This window comes from Geotrypetes seraphini, chromosome 9 (assembly GCF_902459505.1).
Source record: "Geotrypetes seraphini chromosome 9, aGeoSer1.1, whole genome shotgun sequence".
NCBI lineage: Eukaryota > Metazoa > Chordata > Amphibia > Gymnophiona > Dermophiidae > Geotrypetes > Geotrypetes seraphini.
In genome coordinates, this window is record NC_047092.1 from 52,010,985 (window position 1) to 52,032,411 (window position 21,427).

General features: G+C 40.6%; 1 protein-coding gene across 1 annotated transcript in view; it reads right to left on the reverse strand.

Annotated features, from left to right (window-relative positions):
- Positions 1-21,427, reverse strand: part of TES (testin LIM domain protein) — a 60,474-nt gene that overhangs the window by 6,773 nt on the left and 32,274 nt on the right. Inside the window, exons 3-6 of the mRNA XM_033958766.1 lie at positions 10,143-10,395; positions 8,127-8,459; positions 5,090-5,305; positions 3,450-3,608 (exon numbers count right to left, since the gene is read on the reverse strand). Coding sequence (XP_033814657.1) covers positions 3,450-3,608; positions 5,090-5,305; positions 8,127-8,459; positions 10,143-10,395 — 961 coding nt within the window. The remainder of the gene's footprint in view (positions 1-3,449; positions 3,609-5,089; positions 5,306-8,126; positions 8,460-10,142; positions 10,396-21,427) is intronic.

Here is a 21,427-nt window from a genome sequence, read left to right on the forward strand (position 1 = left end):
CGGCTCCGGTGCAAGAATCGGCATGGAGACCGAGGAAACAGATTGTACCGGTACCGACAATGTGGACGTCGATAAAATAGGACGGTCCACTGTCGGTACCGGTGGCTCAGACCGAACTGGTACCGGCAGATTCGGTGCCAGGAACGAAGGCAGGAGGTGCTGTAACTGTTCTTTAAGTTGCGCCTGTAGAACAGCAGCTATACGGTCCTCGAGGGAAGGCACCGGTACCGCTTTTTTCTTTTGTGGTACCTGCGGTGCCGCTCTACGCCCCGAGGATGAGGAACCCGATGTAGAGGGGCTCACCTCTATTGGGGCGGAGCGCTTCTGTGGGCGCCTCGAGGTCGGCAGGATTGGGCTTGCTGCCATCGAGACCGGAGGACGCTCCAACGGGGAAGGCTTCTTAGCCGGCTTACCTGAAGGAGTCGACACCGACGCGGTATCGCGTGGTGTCGACGATGTGGGTGCCGACTGCGCCGGTGCTGTAGAATCAGACATTTCGGCACCAAATAGTAATTTCTGTTGAATTTCTCTATTTTTAAGAGTTCTCTTTTTCAAAGTCGCACAGCGGGTGCAGGTAGACGCTCGATGGTCGGGACCAAGACACTGGAGACACCAATTATGTGGGTCAGTTAGTGAAATTGGTCGTGCACACCGCTGGCACTTCTTGAAGCCGGGTTGAGGGGGCATGAATGTAAAAACGGCTTCAGCCAAATCGAAGGCCGAGGCCTCGATGGTGGCAAAAGGCCCCGCCGGGGCAAAACCGAAAAAGAAGGAAAAAAACCAAAGTTTTTTTTTTTTTTTTTTTAAATAAAGAAAATAAAGAAAAAAGAAAAGGAAATAAAATTTCCTTAACAAGTTTACGCGAGCGGGAAGTTTACACAAAAATTCTCTCACAACGGCCGTTGAGAGAGACGCGTCTTCTTAGCTCCGCGGAAACTAAGAAACTGGGGACCGCGCGCCTCTGTCGGGCGGGAAGGCACTCGCGCGTGCGCGGTGCGGCCTACTGGAACTTTCTAAGTTCTTAGAGTGCAATCACTCTAAAATTGTCCGTACCGGGGCTCCGTCGGTGCCATCACCCATCAGTCAAGAATATGCTGCCTGCTTGTCCTGGGATAATTATAGAAAACATATTTCCATGCAATCTCTTTGCATCAGAAAATGTTCATTGGTTGAATAGTACACACTTCTCTATCAGGCATCTGAAATTTGTAATATGCAGCATACTTTTAAAACATTTATTCAGGAATCTGGAAACATAATTTAATAAAGTTTTGCTAATTATGAGATTTTGTCACTTAAGATAAGGCCACTAGTGTTATTTGCTTTACCAACAGTTTTAGGTTCAAACAATTTTTATTGATGCAAACAAAATCAAATACAACATACGAGTACCTCATGGTGCATAATACAACAAATAAAATAAAATAAGAAGCATATATACCCCCCACCTCCCCCCTAGCCCCACCCTACCCAGTGGTATTCTCTATTTCACCTCACTATGACACATCAATACATTCTAGGACACCCATCTTAAGACCGCACTTCGGCCCTTAGGATGCAAGGTTTGTAAGTAAGGATCCCATATATGCATAAACAACATCTTTCACTTCTCAGGCCTACCAGCATCTCTCGCCTCCCAGATGGCCAACTGATGTAACTGTTTTCACCAATGCTAAAACTTTGGAGGGGTCATACATTTCTTGGCCAATAAACTCATCTTCCTACACAGAACCCTATGACCCCTAGGCAAATGACTGGAAGCCTCTGGTAAATCTAAAACAAAAAGGGTCGGAAGACTATGTAAAGATCTCCCAATTATTTTTGATATATAGGATATTATTCTTTTCCAAAAATTTTGAATAATGGGACAAGACCAAAATGCAAGTCCCAAAGTATGACTCCCAATCCCACATTTATGACATAATGGTGTAGGGAGACCTCCACTATAATACAACTATGTACGAGAGTAATAAGCACGCAATGCCACCCTACAATATGTTTCTCTTAACCATGCACACTGGGTCACCCCAGGTGTCGCCCTCAGAGTTTGAACTATATCCCAATGTCCTAAATTAAGCTGTAGTTCTCTTTACCATATTCTTTAATCAATTCCAATAAAGCCTTTAAGGAATGTAAAGGATCCGTAAGGTGCACTAAAATATTGTCTGCAAAGGCCGATAACTTAAAAATAATATTTCCAATGTCAATCCCTCTTATAGATGGCATTGCAAATATGTCCCTAATAAAAGGGTCAAAGTAAGCACAAATAATAAAGGCGATAAGGGACAACCCTGTCTCATCCCCCTGTAAATCAGGAACTTTTCCGTTTCAAAATCCTTCAACACTAATTTTGCTTATGGAAAAGAATATAAAGCTCGCACCGCTGATACAAAAAAAACACATCAAAACCATAAGCTGTTAAGATATCATAAAGGAAGTCCCACCTTACTTTGTCAAACGCTTTTTCAGCATCAAAGCTAACCAACACAGAAGGAAAACAGTGCATCATTCGCTGCTCCAAATACAGCAACAGATTTAAAGATAATAGAAATAGGAGGAGAGAAATTGTGGGATCTAAAACTGTTATGTTCACCACAAAATGTACTTTGATCATGAAAATTACTGAAACTAGACATTTGTAAACTGTACAACAATGCTCATCATTTGTATTATACAATAGCTTATGAATTTTTTCTAGTCTTACTACTCATAACGCAAAGTGCTTGCAAAAACAAAATTCTGCTATTGTAAATATGAATCACAGGACTATCCAATGATGAATGGAGGCAGAGAAGACTAATCTTTTCTCACTCAGAATGTGGTATCTAGTAACTCCAGATAAGAACCTTATCTGTTTACACTACCAAAATTTGCCCTTTTTTTTAATCTGTGTAATGACTGGTGCTACTCATCCTCTTATTGAGATAATCTTTGGCTACCATAAAGGGAACCCTGCCGTGGGGGGAAGAAACAATGCTGAAGGAATCTGCCTGAGTTGCCATGCGGGGAGTGAAAGAGAGACTTTTCCATCTGATCCTGCAAATAGAAATGTCCCTGCCTCATTGGTAGAAACTGTGCTGCTCCACATTGCCAAAGGTTCTGCTCCTCCATGGAGGTCACTACAGGTCTCCACAAAAGGACAGCCTGCCATAGGTAATGGATTAACAACTAAGGGTGGACTGAAGGGGGCATTTTCTATGTGATGTCCAAACTTCCAGTGCCAAATATGGTCACTGAACCAAAAAGTCTATACGGTATAAAAAAAGTTTTACATAAATATTATAAAATCAAACACTTGGCACTCATTTCTATATACTACATATTAAACCACTTACTAAAATGGCAAGAATATTTAACATTAACTTCTTTTCTGCACCATGATCCACTATTCTTACGCTTTTATGATCTTGGAATGTATCAATCATTATGGATAGAGAGTAGGTGCTTACCACCGCATAATTCTTTACATAACAAGGCTTGCAAACAGGCTTATCATTCACCATGACGTAGATCTCCCCTGCCAGGACACAGTCACAGTCAAAACAGCAAAAATGCTTCAAGTGCCAGCTCTGACTTTCTGCCTGCGTATACTCATTGCTGAATATTAGCTGGAAAAAAGAAATAAAATATTTTCAACTTACAATTTTTTAAAGATTTTCTCATTGATAGTGACCATTTTTGGTCACTTATTTGAGGTCCTCTATTCATAAAAGTATTTCTTGTGTGAACTATTAGCATTGCTTGTATGCATAAGACCAACTCAGGGGTGAAGAGTATATAACCAGTTCATAAATTAGGAAAAATCGTACCTGACTATATTTGAGTTCTGCATACTGAAATCTTTCACAAAGCATTAGGACCACTTTTTATATACTCAGGCTGTACAGATTAAAGAGCAATGTAATGAGACCACATGTCATAGAAAGCATTACTATGATCATGTGGTTCACTATTATCATATCTAATCCTAATGGACTGCATAGATAGGGATCTCTATTTCTATTTTCAAGATACCATGAAATTTCCAACTCTGCAAAGCATAGCTTTACCTCTAAACAATTCTAATGTTTCTGTTTTAAGTCTGGGGAAACTGTCTGTGTGTGTCTCTTTAAATCTAACCTACAAACCTGTTGGTTTCCTGCCCCTACTTACCAAAAAATGATTAGATTCTATTTATCAGTTTAAGAGACACAAACATTTAAGGAAAATGGTAAGGCTGATTCCAAACTATAACGATGGATGGGAGTAGGGGGAAGAGTAAGGCTGATTCTGTACGGATAGGGAAGGTAGCAAGGAAAGGGTAAGGCTGATGCTGGGCTACAGGGAGGAGAAAAGGGTAAAGCTGATTCCAGGCTACAGAGATGGGGGGGAAGGATAAGTATGTAGTTTATGTTGATGCAGGATAGCTGTTGGGCAGACAATTTACTTAGAAATCCATCAAATTCATGCTACTCATACCTATATACATAGTGCCCATTCAAATTAGCTCTGGGACCGCCCAAAATGTCAGATCTAGCTATACCACTGCCCTACATCCCCACAAGCAGCTGACTCCTGGGATACCATCAGCCTAATTTACAAAACAAAACAATTTGCACTATTCTGCCTAAGGCAAAAAATCTCATGATTAACAGACTCTTAATACCAGAACAGCACAGCCTACTCAATATTTCACAAGTACTTTTGTTATAGAAAAGCCCCAAATAAAAAAATCCACTTTTCTATAGATTTGCTTGATATTTTTTGTAATAAATTAATCTATAAATTAACTTATTACAAAAAAATATCAAGCCAAAAAACCTCCCAAACAAACAAAAATCAGTCTCATGTGCTAAGAGATGTCTGAACCTGTCTGTACCCTAGCCCTTTCAACACACACAAAATAACATTTCTTGAATATGCTGAAGGTCAATAATATGCTACTATAAGCTTCACAAATATGTCCAAGCATGGGACACACCAAAACAAAATTAATACAAATGTATGCACTTCGGCTATATCTATTGCTACCAGTTTCTCTCTCTTTTTTTTTAATTCATTTTTTTAGATTTTCAACATAAGATGGCTTTGTAGGAACAGCATTGCCTACCTCATCACAGCCAGCACAGCGCGGTTTCTCGCTGTCGCAGTAGTGCCTGCCACAGTACAGCATCCCACCCTTCCAGAAGTAGATCATGTCCACCAGCAGCTCCTGGCAGACCGAGCAGATGAAGCATACAGGATGCCAGAGTTTGTCATAGCCAGCCCGCTCTGCATACACTGCAGGATCACCCTGTTTCATGTTCAGTTTGCAGCGGTAGCAGGACTGTAATAAAGCAGGATTTCTATAAGTCAAAAGGACATGACTTCTTGAACATAAATGGAATCATGCAACTTGTGATCTGCCAATTTGCTTCTTTTAATATGTAAACAAATCTATAAATATAGGAAAAACATATATACATATAAAACACCTGACATACTAGGTGTGTTTAGTACATGCTGACCTGAGATTTTTGATTAAGGTTTAACAAAATGCTAAGTAGTCATTTTGTACTGGAGTAATTCATTTCTCTCTAAGGATTTAATAGTTAAAAAATGACTGTTACTTGGCTACTAGCATTAAGTGGTTGGACAAACCCAGTGCATTTATTCAGGGGGTACTAGTACTTGCACCTTTTCTACTACTGCATGCCAACAATGACCCATAATCCTCATATATTATATCCCAGGCTCTGTACGAGGAGTCGCTGAAAATTTTTCAGCCCAGCCAAGTTGAGGCAGTCTCCATCAAGAACTATATACTCAGTCCAGTGTTTTATTTCCACTTTTTTTTCATTCTGTTATTTTTCTGAAGGAACAAAAACAAGTGGAAAATCACTAGACTAACTGCTTTGTCCTTGATGGAGACTGCCCTCAACTTTGTTGGTCGAGTTGAAAACTTTTCGGCAGCCCCACTTTTCGTACCTCTCCTCCCAACAGTACCTGGTGATCTAACACAACGTGGAATCCCACTTTAATTTCCGTTTGCATGCTATCATTGGTCCTTGTAATTACCATCACTCATTTGGTATACTGTGCTGTCATGCAGAAAAGTACCACCATCTGAAATTTAACAGCTATTGTCCCTGTGCAGTAATAGTTTTTATATACCGTATATAAAATTCATTTTTTTTAAAATTCAGAATTTCAATTTATATACATATACACAACGTGAGAAAGAAACATGGCATATTTCTAAAGAAAGGAAGCACTTCAAAACAATAATCAAATAAAGAAACATTATGCCAATAACCCACATCATGGGTCCAGGATGATAAATTTTAACAAGGAAAAAATTAGGGGGAAAAAAAAAAAAGGCAAGGCCCCTGAAACAAGAGGCCCTATACATATCTATCTAGATCTTATAATAATGAAAACATACTACACTAAAATAATTTATATTATCTTGTTTGCTTTCAAAAAAGTTTCAGAATTGGATCTAAAAATACAAAATTCTTTCCTTGCCAGCTCACCAGACATTTACATAGGCACCGAAGAAAAAAAAATGTGGCTCCCATAGTCAATGCCTGGGGTTTAAGGCAAAGAAATAACTTTCTATGCAATCGTGAAGCTCTGACCACATAAAGAAAACATCTTTATTCTTGAAATATGATTTTAGGACAATCAATTTGTGTTTCTTTGAAGAGAATGCCACAAAAGAGGGTTGCTCTGGTAGAATCATCATCAAAACTTTCCAGGAAATTAGTGAGATTGAGACTAGCTCCTTCCAATGTATCCAGGCCACCCTTATTGGGATTCTCTACACAAAACCTTTGAAATATAGGGTTCCTTTTACTAAGCTGCACTAGCGGTTTTAGCGTGTGCTTAGCGTGCTACATGCTAATGCCTCCATAGTGCTGGCGTTAGTATTTCTCGTGCAGCACGGGGGTTAGCGCGTGCTAATCTTCAGCATGTGCGAAAAATGCTAGCGCATCTTAGTAAAAGGAGCCCATAGTAACACTATGCAAATTCATTTTTAGTCTTGATTAACAAAAACAAATAGTACTGGGAAATGGCAACATATTTTACATACAGCCACCATTTAAAAGGCGTGCTTTACAAGTGTGAGCAGAGGGTTACTTTAATGGGGTTTGTTTAAACCTGTCCATCTCAGTGGTCTCCAAACCAGTAAGTTTTCTAGCTGAACTGTGATGAAATTCATAAGATACATGTATACATCCATTTAGTAAACAGAGTTAATCTGTAGCCTGTTATTACCAGAACACCAAAACTTATTTGGCAGCTCATGGAGGACACATACTAGGAATCACCGATATAATCAGAAGAGAAAACAGATATACTACCATAATTTGAACTCATCCCCATGCTGTCAATGATCCAGTCTTCAGCTGGATTTCTTCAAGTATGCTTGCAAAAGCCATGTTAACTAAAAGAAGTTCCTATGGCTTATAGAATTCTTACCAAGTGCCCTTCAAGCATATGAAAGGCTTTAAAATCCTTTGGACAGATAACAAGAAAAGACCAGCACCAACCAATTGCAATTTTAAAAAGCTTTCAGAAACTGAAAAATGGATTTGTTGAGATGAGTAATATATAAAACTATTTCAATAATCCCTACATCAGGACTGGTATGCAGCCTAAATGAATTTCTATTAAGGTTATAATGAAACTGTTATTTCCTAAAAAATAATGTTAACAAATCTCTCCAGGGGAAAAAAAAACAACAAAATATTGATATCAAAATGTGGATTTTTTTTAAAGTTTGGTCAAGAATCCAATTATTTCAGGGAGGCAAAATGTGTATGTAATTACATACTTTCACTACAAAATATCTGTGCTACACTATGATCACCCAAATAACTGTACTATGCTGCTGCCATCATTATATATTCTAATTCAATGATCATAAAATCAGCATTTCAACTAAATCTTGCCAGACATCTTTGAAAAGTTTGGTGCCATTAAGTATTAGAAATCTGTGCAGAATACTGAAGTCTTAATTCTCTTTAAGCATCAGTGATTTTGCAATAATGTACTAATAAATATTTTCTAATCATCAAAATAATGCCAAATGCATCAAATTAAAAGTATAGGTTTATCTGTGTTAAATAAGATCCAGGTCTGCTATTCACTATATTACTTACATACTGGGTTTCCTCTGGAGCTCCCAGTTTGTCGCCCAAAGCTCCAATGGTTGCAGTGGTACTTTTGTCCCCATCACTGAACTTGCTCTTCTCTGCAGGCCCATCCACCTCTTTAGGAAGCTTGACATCACCCACACCAAGCACCTCATTTTTGTATTTCTTCACAAACTGTTCCATCTGCTTCACCTCATTGGGGGACAATTCATGGCACTTAGATGGGTCCTGGTCATGAGCAGGCAGCTGCTTAGCCAACTGCTTCTTCCTGTACTGAGCTCCTTCTGAACCGGCCACAGGTTGTTTCTCCTTTGGAATCATTTCCATATAGCGCCTAGCCTATTATAACAGAGATTAGCAGCATTAGATTTCAGATGCCATGCCAATTAGTGAATCCAGATTTTTAAACAGACAGGCTGAGCCAGCCTATGCTTTTATTTCTGAAGTTATCAGACCAACAAAAAGTCTCTTCTATATCAGTTATTAGACAGAATCACTTGAATCAAAGCAAAAATAAGATTGCCTAGGAATGTTAATCAGGCTTTCCCATTCCCCAATAATTTTAAATTAAATGTTTTCTCTTTTTCAGCTATGACGACATTCCAGTTTTCTCATTTCTTGGGGACAAACAAGATTTAGTAATAAAACCATCAAAAGTAATACCTAGATTTAAGATTACACCCCCCCCCCTCGCCAAATAAATAAACAAATACATTACTGGAAAACCGCACAGTGAAAAAGACAGCAAATGACTGTCTACAAGGAAGTTTAGTGTAACCTTAACTAGGCAAAGTAAAGAGGACGGATATTGAACTTAAGCACAGCAGAAGTATGTCAGATCGCCCTCTTCCTGTTATATCTCATGCTGCAGTCCTATACACACTGTCAACAGGTTTAAATTTTAAGCAACATGTCTAAGAGTCTTATCCTCTGCTTCTGTATCACAGTGGACAGGTTTGTCTTTTCCTTCTTCTGAACCTTGCATTTGACTCCTGTGCTACAGTCCTTACCATATACAGTAATAAAACCCTGTACAACTCATGAATGCTTTCTTTGGCTCTGAAGCAAGACAGATTATGCAGCTTTCATCAATGACTTAAGCCATCCTAAAAAAGCACTAGGTTAAAGGAAAATTTGGAAAATCTTCACAGACAGCTCATCAAATGTTTAGTTTTAATTCTGCACCCCCTCCAAATCAGATGAAATCTATTGCAGGACAACATGTGACCTTTAAGAAATTCCATTTGATTTTAAAATAATCCAGAGAAGAATTTTGTAAGCTGTGCAGCTCAGCAGTCTTTTTTTGAGGACAGCATAAATATACATTAACATGGCAAAAGTTATTTTTCTTGAAAAATCTGGCAAATTAACTGGCCTTGAAATGACTACAGACTGAGCATTTAAGTGGAAATATGGGTCAACAATCAATTGTTAGTCGAAAAAGATATCTGATAAAAACGTTTGAGAAGTTATGTTATCATCAGGTCAGTGAAGAAACAATGCAATTATACCGGCAGGAGATATGCCCACTCCCCCCCACCAGTGTCCCCACCCCCCATTTACATCCCTGGCAGGAGGGATACCCAATCCCTCCTGCCGGCAGCCCCCCTGAACATCCCCGGCAGTAGGTATGCCTAATCCCTCCTGCTGGCAGCCCCCAGCCCCCACATTTATCCTTCTCCGTACCTTTTAGTGGAAGGCCAGCGAGAGGCATGCTCACTCCCTCTGGCCGGCAGGTCAGCCTCTTCCGAATGGCGGGCTTTCTCTTTCCCGGTGTATAAGGCCCTGATTGGGCCAGGTGCCTAAGGCTCCTCCCATAGGAGTGGCCTTAGAGATCTGGCCAACCTAAGTCTTAGGCCACTCCCAGTGCATTTCAGAATGCACTGGGAAGGAGGCCTAAGACTCCGGTTGGCCCAGGTGCCTAAAGCCTCACTTTCTACATTTGATTAAATAAACTGAATTCTTTTTGAATATCAGTTCTAAGCTATTTTTAAGTTTAACAATTTTTTAAAATGTCTTTACCAGGGCCTGATTTTGGACAGGAGGTGCCCATTCATATGTGACTGTATTAATTGAGATATCCTTCTTGGCTACCACTGGATTTGTCAGAATCATCACGTTGCGCTTATATGTAGGAATTCCATCTGTTTTCAGTTTTGCGATAAGAGTGGTATATTTTGTATCTTCAAAAAGTTTTCCCACTTTCCGATCATCTTCGTTGCTTGAGAGAATGTCATGCTCCTCTTGACCACATTTACAGTTTCGACAAATTTTTCTGGAAAGAAAAAAGGAAAAAAAAACTCAGATGTTTTCAAAATGATGATGCAATGGTCTAAAGAAAGGAGGGACCTTTATAGTCTCAAAAGCTCAATTCATTCTACATGCTTTTTTTTTTATTTTTAAGAAAGGTATTTACAAAAGTTTTCCAGTGCAAATAATGATTCTGGGCTAGCATAGCAAAAACATATTACTTTCAAGATACAAAACCTAGCTAAAATTTTATTACAAAAGTGAAGTAGAAGATTCTCTAACCGTCTCCTACATGACACTGTTCTTCCTATTAGGAATGAATGAATTCTCCATCAATTCCTATACAAGTGCTTCTAAACATATTTAAATACATCACTGAAAGAACTCAAAACATAAAATTGCTGATCTGCAACCTTGTTGCTAAAATCATCTGCAGTAACTAAAGTTTAGAGGGTGGCCAATATTATGCCAACATTTTAACAAGGGTTCCGGGGGAGATCTGGGAAATTACAGACCAGTAAGCCTAACTTCAGTGCCAGGCAAAATAACTGAAACAAAATATAAAAAATAAAATTGTGGAACAAGTAGACAAAAAGAATTTAATGGGACAGAGTCAAGTATGGGTTCAGCCAAGAGAGGCCTTTCCTCACCAATTTGCTTGACTTCTTTGAAGGTGGGAACAAACATGTGGATAAAAGATGAGCCAGTCGATGTGAATTTAGATTTTCAGAAAGCTTTTGACAAAATTCCTCATGAAGGGCTCTTGAGAAAATTAAAGAACAATGGGATAGGAGGCAATGTTCAGTTGTGGATTAGAAATTGGTTTATCAGATAGAAAAAAGAGGATAAGGTTAAATGGCCATTTTTCTCAATGGAGTAGGGTAAATAGTGGAGTGCTGCAGGGATCTGTAATGGGACTGGTGCTATTTAACTTATTTATAAAAGATCTGGACATTTTAACGACAAGTGAATAAACTCGCAACTGAATAGACCTGGTTCAAGGCAGGGATGGGTCCCATGGAGAGACATGATAGAATATAGACAGTCATATGAAAAAAATTAGGACACCCCATGAAATATTCAGTTCTTAAGAAATGTTCACATATCCATGTCAAATCTTTTTTTTCTTTATCTCTGGAAAAAAAAGTAATGTAATTGCAGGTAAACAACAAAAAATTTCTACTTATGAAACAATAGATATCCACAAAAATGTGTATAACTGAGGAATAAATTAGGACACCCTACACCCTAATAGCTAGTGTTACCCCCTTTGGATGAAAAAAACTTCAGTAAGTCGCTTCTTGTAGCCATCTACCAGAAAAGTTTGGCCCACTTCTCAATGCAGAATTCTTTCACCTGAGGTGTTTGAGGGGTTTCTTGCATGTACAGCCTGTTTCAAATCATTCTACAGCATCTCAATGGGATTAAGATCAGGGCTTTGACTCGGCCACTCCAGGACTCTCCATTTCTTAGTTTTATGTCCTTGGTGGATTTACTGGCATGTTTTGGGCCATTGTCATGTTGCAGGGTCCAGTTCTGTTTCAGCTTTATTTTTTTACAGATGGTCTCGCATGTTCCTCAAGTACCTTCTGATACACGGTAGAATTCATGGTGGATTCTATGATGGTGAACTGGCCAGATCCTGCTGCAGCAAAGCATCCCCAAACCATGACACTTCCACCTCCATGCTTCACAGTTGGCATGAGGTTCTTTTCCTGGAATGCTGTATTTAGTGTACATCAAACATGTCCTCTTTTCTGGTGTACAAATAATTCAATATTAGACTCATCTGTCCAAAGAACATTATTCCAGAAGTCCTGGTGTAAGGGAAGGTGTGTGAGGTGTGAAAGACTGAAGGAAAAGAGAGAGCGAGAATCTTTCTGAGACAATGGCTCTTGCTAGATACTATCTATGTGTCTTAGAACATGCAACTAGGGCTATTCTTTATCTTAAGCACTTGACCTTAGAACATCTATGAAAACTTTGTCAATCTTAAGTATTAATAATTTCTAATGTCTTTCCTGAGATTCAATGACCAGGAGCCCTGACGTTTATCTGCACTGACATTACTAGGGTCAGATCCGTTTAATATCAATTTTTCATAGGCCTTTGCTGACATTGGTTAGGCCAACAGAAAATGCTGACAGCTAGCCTTGCAAGGCTGATGAGGATGACTTTCCTATCAGAAAAGTCTAAAGCAGCTAGGGCTTTTCGGCTTGGAGAAGAGAGCTCAGGGCTCACATGATAAGAGGTCTATAAAATACTGAACGGTAGTGAAAAGGGTAGATGTGAATAGTTTTGTTTACTCTTTCCAAAAATACTAGGACAAGAAGGCATGTAATGATGCTAAGTAGTAAATCTAAAACAAACCAGGAGAAAATATTTCTTCACATAACATGTAATTAAACGCTGGAATTTGTTGCCACAGAATGTGGTGGAATCAGTTATTTTAGCAGAGTTAAAAAAAGGTTTGGATAATTTCCTAAAAGTCCATAGGCCATTATTGAGATAGTTTGGGGAAATTCATAGCTTATTCCTAGGATAAGCAAACATAAAATCTGTTTTACTACTTGGATCTTGTTAGGTACTTGGGACCTGGGTTGGCCACTGTTGAAAACAGGATACTGGGTTTGATGGACCTTCAGTCTGTCCCAGTATGGCAATTCTTATGCTCTTATTTGTTTTAGTGACTATTTTTTTTTAAAGGCTAAATGGTTGTATACATATTATCTCTGGAACTTTTCTTTTCATATTGAAGTTCCTTTCTTTTCCATGGTTTGTTTTTAGCAATTATGTTTACTGTTTAGGTCCTTAATTGGTAAAAGCGGGTCTATCAATAAATAATAAGCTGTTCAAAGTTGTTAAAAACAAATGCAGACTGAAAAACTGCAGGAATACATTAAGAAACCGAAAGTCTGGGCATCCAAATGGCAGATGAAATTTAATTTGGACAAATGCAAAGTGATGCACATTTGGAAGAATAGCCCAAATCATAGTTACCACCTTGGGGGTCAGCATCTAAGAAAAAGTTCTGGGTCTTATTGTAGACAATACGCTGAAACCTTCCGCCCAATGTGTATCGACGGCCAAAAAAGCAAACAAGATTCTAGAATTATTATAAAAGGGATGCTAAACAAGACTAATATTATATTGCTTCTGTATTGCTCCATGGTGCACCTCACCTTGAATATTGCATTCAATTCTGGTCACCTTATCTCAAAAAAGATATAGCGGAATTAGAAAAGGTTTCAAAGAAGAGCGACAAAGAAAGGGGATGGAACGCCTCTCGTATGAAAAAAGAGACTAAAGAGGTTAGTGGTCTTCAGCTTGCAAAAGAGATGGGTGAGGGGAGATATGATTGAAGTCTACAAAATCCTGAGTGGTGTAAAACGAGTACAAGTGGATCCAATTTTTACTCTATCAAAATTTACAAAGACTAGGGGACACTCAAATTTACAAGGAAATACTTTAAAAACCAATAGGAGAAAATATTTTTTTCACTCAGAGAATAAACAAACTCTGGAATGCATTGTCAGAGGATGTGGTAAAAAGAGATTAGGTTCTTACCTTGCTAATATCTTTTTTAGTAGATAGGTGTGTCATTTTGGATGAGTGGGTTATATCCTGAACATTTGCCCTTTGAAAGGAAGTCTGCTGAGAGTAGCCTTGGAGGTGGAGTCACCATTGCCTAATCAGAGTATCCTGCAAGCTGAGATCAAATAAGCTGAAGTTTCGCTCATTACTCTGATGATGTCATACAAAGCATCTGCTATATAATCCACTCCTGCTAGTAGGAGCTGGGGTAAAGGCTTATTGCTCTCGCGCTGAAGAGTCCGTAACCTGGTGTGACAGACACGGATCACAAAGGATGCCACTGCGGCTACTTTGATTCCTAAGGCCAAGGCCTTGAACAGCCTCTTGAGAACCACATCCATTCTGTTGTACCAAGGAATCCACCTTGGGCTGAGTGAATAGCTGGTGACACTTTGGTGCCATTGGATACAGCCGAACCATAGTCCTGGCAACTTTAAAAAGGGACCCTTCCAGAGCATTGCAAAGCTCCATGACCAAATACATTAATATCAGGATACCAGGGAAAACATAAAAAACTGAACTCTCACTCTAGTCATGATAGAGGAGGAAGCAGGGGACCTGCCGAGAGTCCAAGTTTAACTCCCAATGCGAATCAGATCCAACAGTGCTGAGGGTTTAAATAACCAGAGAACTGTGGGATCAACTCCCAGATAGAATGCCACCTGATCAGGAGAGCGTGTCCTGAGACAGCAATGCCACAGTAAGAGAGCTATCATCGTCTGAATCTCCCTCAGAAAGGTCTCCTACAGCCTGGCCAGCTACAACCAGTGAGGTAGACTCACCCCGAGAGCTCCTGCCCCCTCGTGAGCTGTCTGACGCGCTGCCAGACTTCTCCCTTGGAAGGCTGTTTGTCCTGAAAGGCTATCCACATCAAATTAAATTCTGGATAGAATGCCTATCTAGGCAGTGCTGGATCTCTTGTAGGTGACTCCAGCTTGCATCTCTTTGGATCTATGGACCCCATGCCACTGCACTTAGGGCAACTGCCATTCTGAGGCCCAGAAAGGAAAATTGTCCCAACCTAACAGACTCCCCGCTCATTCTTCGGTCTTAGAGAGCAAAAGGGGAGGCTAAGCTAGCTGCTCCTGTCCCCCTTCATGTGCTGTGCAAGGGCATTCTTCAGGTACTCATCCAGCACAAACTTGGCATGAACTAAGGTCAAAAGAGCCTGAGGACTCCATCACTGCCAGCTTTGAGGCAAAAATGAGGTGATTTGAAGCTTCTGGAGAACTGTGAAAAAAAATTTGGAAAATCTAAGATGGTCACCACAGCAGAGTTATTGCACAAAAAAGTCTAAAAAATGGCAGAACAAAACAAAACTAGTGATTTTAGGATTTTAGAGGTGGGAGAACAAAAAGGAATAGGCAGAAACCTTCAAAAATATTTGCAGAACCCCCCCGAACCACCACTGATGTTCCTAATAGGTTGTAACAGCCATACTCACTGTGACCTTTGCTGACAATGTGCTGAAGCATGCCTCAACTCCACAAGTAGCTGGATCTGCGAGAAGAAATCATTGCCTAAAGTAGCTGGATCTGGGAGAAGAAATCATTTCCTCAAACAGAATGTCCTGCCAGCGTTGAATGTTTGGGCTGCCAGTCTGACTAAGCCTCCAAACCCCACAGACCACGGATGAATAGAAAAAGAAAGAGGGGGGGAGGATGTGAAACACAGCAGGCACCCTCTGAGACCTTATTGAGCCCCCTACAGATGCCTAGTGGCCTGCATTCAAACCTCTGCAAGCAGTAGGTAAGCAAAGCTACCAACGAATGGCCCTGAGCTAACAGGTGCCATGAGGGATTGGCTTGTCAGCTGCAGACCTCAGTCTGTTCCTCCTTCACACAGGCAAAGCTGGACCCTTGACTAGGGAAGCTCTTGGCACTGAAAGATGAAAATAGGCAGGGGGGGGGAAAACCCACCCAAAATAAAGGAATATGCAGAGCAGATCAGAAACACCCCTTCTGGCTTGCGTGAAGAAGGAGAAAAAAAAACTGTAGGGGGCAGCAGAGCCCTCAGTGAAGTAGGAGGGATTAAAAAAATCCGAAGTGGATTCCTTCTGCAAGGCTCGTGAGAACTTGAATATAACCTGCTTGTCCAGAATGACACTAGAATGTACTAGAAGAGCAGTTAGCACAGCTGGTTTTAAAAAAGGTTTGAACAAGTTCCTGGAAGAAAAGTCCATAGTCTGCTATTGAGACCAACATGGGGAAAGGCACTGCTTGCTCTGAATCAGTAGCATAGAAAGTTGCCAACAATTTGAGTTTTTGTCAGGATCTTGTGACCAGGATTGGTCAATGTGAAGACAGGATACTGGGCTAGTAAGGCTATTTCTATGTTCTTATACACCAACACACAATAAAGTAATTCATTTAGGTGCTCAAGCAATATGTAGTAAGAAAAATTATATTTTAAAAAGCAGAGGTACATATTCCTTAAACAGACAGATTACAACCACTGTGTTGCAGAAGGTTGTTGTTGTTTTTTTTAGCAGTGGATTATGTACCTATGCTTCTATTCTTTGGGCAATTTGAAAAGGGTGAGAAAGTTTCAGTTCTTCTGTTAAAGTTTTTGGCTTAGTGCTCAACAAACTATGGTCTTGGTGTACTGTACGCCATTTGCTGCAAAGTAGTCCACTGCATAATGCAGAGTTAATAAGTGACCCTCTTGATGAACAGTTGCAAGGCCAGATAAATGATGTTTAGATCACAAAAAATCTTGCCTAAAACAAGGAAGTCATTAGTATCTTTAATCTTTGGAAATTTTACTCTCTTGATTGTTCACACTCCCTTACATGTCTTATATTGAAAAATAAACTTCAGTGATTCTCAGCTCTTTACAAAATATCTCACTTGTTGCTTTTTGGTCTTATATCTCCATCTAGTGGGAAAATGTGATTAGAATCCTACAACTCCACATGAATTCAAGCTAGAGTTCTCATTTTTCTTTACTACTACTATTTATCATTTCTATAGCACTGAAAGGCATACACAGTGCTGTACATTTAACATGTAACAGACGATCCCTGCTCAGAAGAGCTTACAATCTAATTTGGACAGACAGACAGGACATATAAGGGTTGGGGAGTTACCGAGAGAATGAAAGGATGGATAAAGGTAACTTTATGGTGAGTGGGAGGTAGCAGTTGAAAGCAGCCTTAAAAAGGAAGGCTTTTAGCTTGAATTTTAATACTGATAAGAGACAGTGCCTGATATAATGACTCAGGAAGTCTGTTTCATGTATAGGGTGCAGCAAGATAGAAGGCACCGAGTTTGGAATTGGCAGCAGAGGAGAAAGGTATGGATAGGAGGGACTTCAGAGGGGGAGATAAGTGTGGAGAGATATTGAGGGGCTGCAGAGTGAATGCACATGTAGGTCAGTAAGAGGAGTTTGAACTATATTTGGAAATGGATGGGGAGCCAATGAAGTGACTTTACAGTAGTAACAATTATAAAGTAAACTTAGCTAAGTTTACTTTATAACGATTTCTAAAAAAAAAATTAAACACTTGGGAATATTTATATGTTATGTTATGTTATTCAATATAAGAAGATAGTTAAAGAATAATTGATGAAGATATAAAATTGATCCAGGGAAGATTCTGCACATCAAGCTAAACGTTATGATAAAGTTTGAATGTGGAGTGGTGCATCTGAGGATCAATATAGCATTCTGTAAGGCTTGATTCGAAGTGTGGATCTGGCCTTGTAACATTTTGTGAATTGAATGCTCTATAGAGATACAGTGCTATTAATTGATTTGTTTTTACAGTAATAACTACCGTATTTGCCGGCGTATAAGACGACCCCCCAACTTTTACAGTTAAAATATAGAGTTTGTTATATACTCGCCATATAAGACTACCCCTTCTTCCGCACACCTTCTGCACAACAAATAAAACTTAAAAGAACATCAGAATTTATTTCAACAATTTTAATTAATTCACTAAAGCTGAATAGAACAATAAACCCATGGGAGCTGCCATGCTATTTGTTTTCTAAACTGTTAACCAAACTGAAACTGTCAATGATAGAAGGAAGATAACACATAGAGGGAGAGAGCAAGTGCCGGGCAAGTCCCTAGCAAGTTTGCTGGCATGACAGTTTCCCTTTAAAAGCCTTCAAAAGCCTCCTGTTCGCCCCCGCAACTTCCTTAAGGGCTAGACTCCACACACGGCCGCATGTGCGAGAGACGTAGTAAAGAGAAAAGGGGTGGGGCCAGAGCGCCGCTGCTTCCCGCTGCGCAGGATGAAGGAGCTGGCACCCTTGTCACACTGATGTCCCGCCATGGCCCCGCTGATGTCCCGGCAGGTTTACTAGTACCGTAAGCACCGTAAGGAGGTAAGGAAGGAGATGTTAGGGCATGTAAAGTAAGGGCATGTAAACCAGTGTTCTTCAACCTTTTTACACCCATGGACCGGCAGAAATAAAAGAATTATTTTGTGGACCGGCAAACTACTAAGACCGAAATTTTAAAAAACACATTTTCGCCCCATCTCCGCAAGCTCGGTCCCCACAAACCATCTGATCCCATCTGCACAAGCCTCAGTTATGATTTTATATTGAACGTATTTTATTAAAGTATAAAAAGAAACAATATTCTGTACAATTGTCATTTTATAAATATAAATATTCAGAACAAGGACCAACAAAACCCCTGTCTCCCCTCCCCTTCACATATATCCCCTCTACTATCAAGAAAACTGAACAAGCCAAATTATTACAGAATGCTACACAGAAATATCATGCTAACAGAATCTGCAGTCACACATGACAGGAATAGTGTTAGGCTTTGCAGTCCACAGTTATGTCTCTAGCAGGATATATATTTCAAATCTGATATATTGTAATGACAAAATAGAAATAAAATGATTTTTTTCTACCTTTTGTGGTCTCTGCTTTCATCTTCTTTCCACTCTTCCTTCCAGCATCTGCCCATTCCATCCACTGTCTGGCCTCTCCCCCTTCCATATGTATCTGACTTCTTTCTATGCCCCTCTCCCCTTTCCATCCAGCCTGTGCCTCCTCTCTCCTTTTTACATCATTCATTCCAGCTTCACTGCTTTCTTCATTTTTATCTCTCCTACACCAGATCTAGCATCTTTATCCCTCTCTCATTTCTCTGCTGACCCCATTTCCAGCATCAATCTCTCTCTACTTTCTCATTCCTGTCTCTCCCCTTTCCCTCCTCTAATCTCCCTGCCAGCTGTTTCCTTCCTTTTTACCTTCTCCCTTCCCTCCTCCCCCCTATCCAACAGTAGCTCTCTTCCCAACTCTTTCCCTCTTCCCCTCCCAGCAGCATCTCTCTTTCTACCTCTCTCTAGGTGCAGTAGCAGCTCTCCCTTTATCCATCAGCTTCCTAGCCTCCAACAGTGGCTTCCTCTCCTTCCAGCAGCTCTCAGTACTTGCCTGCAGCAGTGATTTCCTTAGGCAGCTTTGGGTCCGTTGCCGCCTCTGAGGAAAGGGGAAGTTGCCAAAGTGAATCACTGCCCTGGTAAGTACAGAGCTGCTAGGAGAGGAGACAGCCACTGTTGAAGGCTCCCCATGATCTTACTCCTGCTGTGCCCTGCACATTCGCGACCCCCCCCCCCCCCCAAGCCGGCAAAAACAGCTTTGCACCGCAGGCCCAGCCGCCCAAGACGAGTCGGAGGCCCCTATCTGCCGCATCCTGCACTTGGGCAGACTCAGCACAAACGCTGCTGATGGCCCCAATCGACACGCTGACCTCCCCGCGCACGCTGACCATCTTCTCTCTGCCTGCACTTTCCCCGCAGCCCTCTTCGGCGACTCAGCAGGGGCAGCGATCAAGACAGGCTGCAAACGTCGGGACCTTCCCTCTCTGAGTCCCGCCTATTTTGTTTCAACTTCCTGTTTCCGCATAGGCGAGACTCACAGAGGGAATGACCGCCTGTCTTGATCGCCCGAGGCTGGGAGGAACAGAAGATTTCTGCAAACACCATCGGGGCAGAAAATTTAACGGGTCCATCTCGCCGGTCCTGTGCGGACCGGCAGGAATTTTCTGCGGACCGGCACCGGTCCGCGGACCGGCGGTTGAAGAACTGTGATGTAAACAGTACCCGGCGTATAGACGACCCCCGACTTTGGGGAGGATTTTAAGGTACTGAAAAGTCATCTTATACGCCGGCAAATACGGTACATGTTTTTAACTAATAGATGGTAGAGTTTTGGGATAATAACAAACCAAATCAGGATGAGACTCAAGCCACAAATCTTGCTGATTTACATCCAAATAAGCCCAAATTCTTTTACCTTGAAATAGTTCCTTGGAATTTTGAAAATATTGGGGGCATTTACCGTATTTTTTGGACCATAAGATGCACTTTTTCCACCCCCAAAAAGGAGGTGGAAAAGGGGGCTGCTTTGGGCTTCCCAGCACCAGACACACCTATGTGTAGAGGAGAAAAAAACCTTTTCTTCAAATTTTTTTTCTTGGTTTTTCCTCTACAGGTGGGTGCATCTTATGGTCCAGTGCGTCTCATGGTCCAAAAAATACAGTAAGTCCTCTTCAAACACGAAGGAAGCCAACAGGGTAGTTCTAACCGAAGAGTCTGTAATAGATTATTCTAATATAGCTGAATTATTATTGAGATCCAATTGGGCAGATTGAACATTATCCCTTTCCATTACACCCTGGGTTTGTTTAGAAGGTAAAGGTAAATAATAAATCTTATTCACCGGTGGGATAAATTCAGCAAAAATATTTTAGTATCTCAATCAAATAACTTTTGAACATATCAAGAGGAGAAATCCCACGGGTTTTAGGAAAATTCAAAACCTGCATATTTAGGGCTCCTTTTACTAAGCTAATACAAGAACAAGAGGGCATTCGGAAAAATTAAGAGGAGACAGATTCAGAACCAATGCTAGGAAGTTCTTCTTCACCCAGGTGGTGGACACCTGGAATGCGCTTCCAGAGGGTGTCATAGGACAGAGTACGGTATTGGGGTTCAAGAAGGGATTAGATAACTTCCTGAAGGAAAAGGGGATAGAAGGATATAGCTAGAGGATTACTATTCAGGTCCTGGACCTGATGGGCTGCCGCGTGAGCGGACTTCTGGGCACGATGGACCTCTGGTCTGACCCAGCAGAGGTACTGCTTATGTTCTTAAGTTAAGCTGCACTAGCGGTTTTAGCGTGCGCTAGATGCTAATGCCACCATTGAGCTGGTGTTAGTTTTTACGCGTAGCGCAGGGGTTAGCGCGCGCTAAAAATGCTAGCACACCTTAGTAAATGGAGCCCTTAATCTTTGGTTACAATTTTCTAAATTATCAATCTTTTTGTGTAAAATCGTATTATCTTTAATTGCAAGAGTTTTATAATCTTGAAGAGATTGAACTTTTCAGTTTGAATTTGAGTTATTGATTTTTTTGTCTCAATGTCACTTCAGTGTAAAGATCTGGAAATTTCATCTATTTCCCTCTAAAAGTACCTCTCCAGATGTCTTCA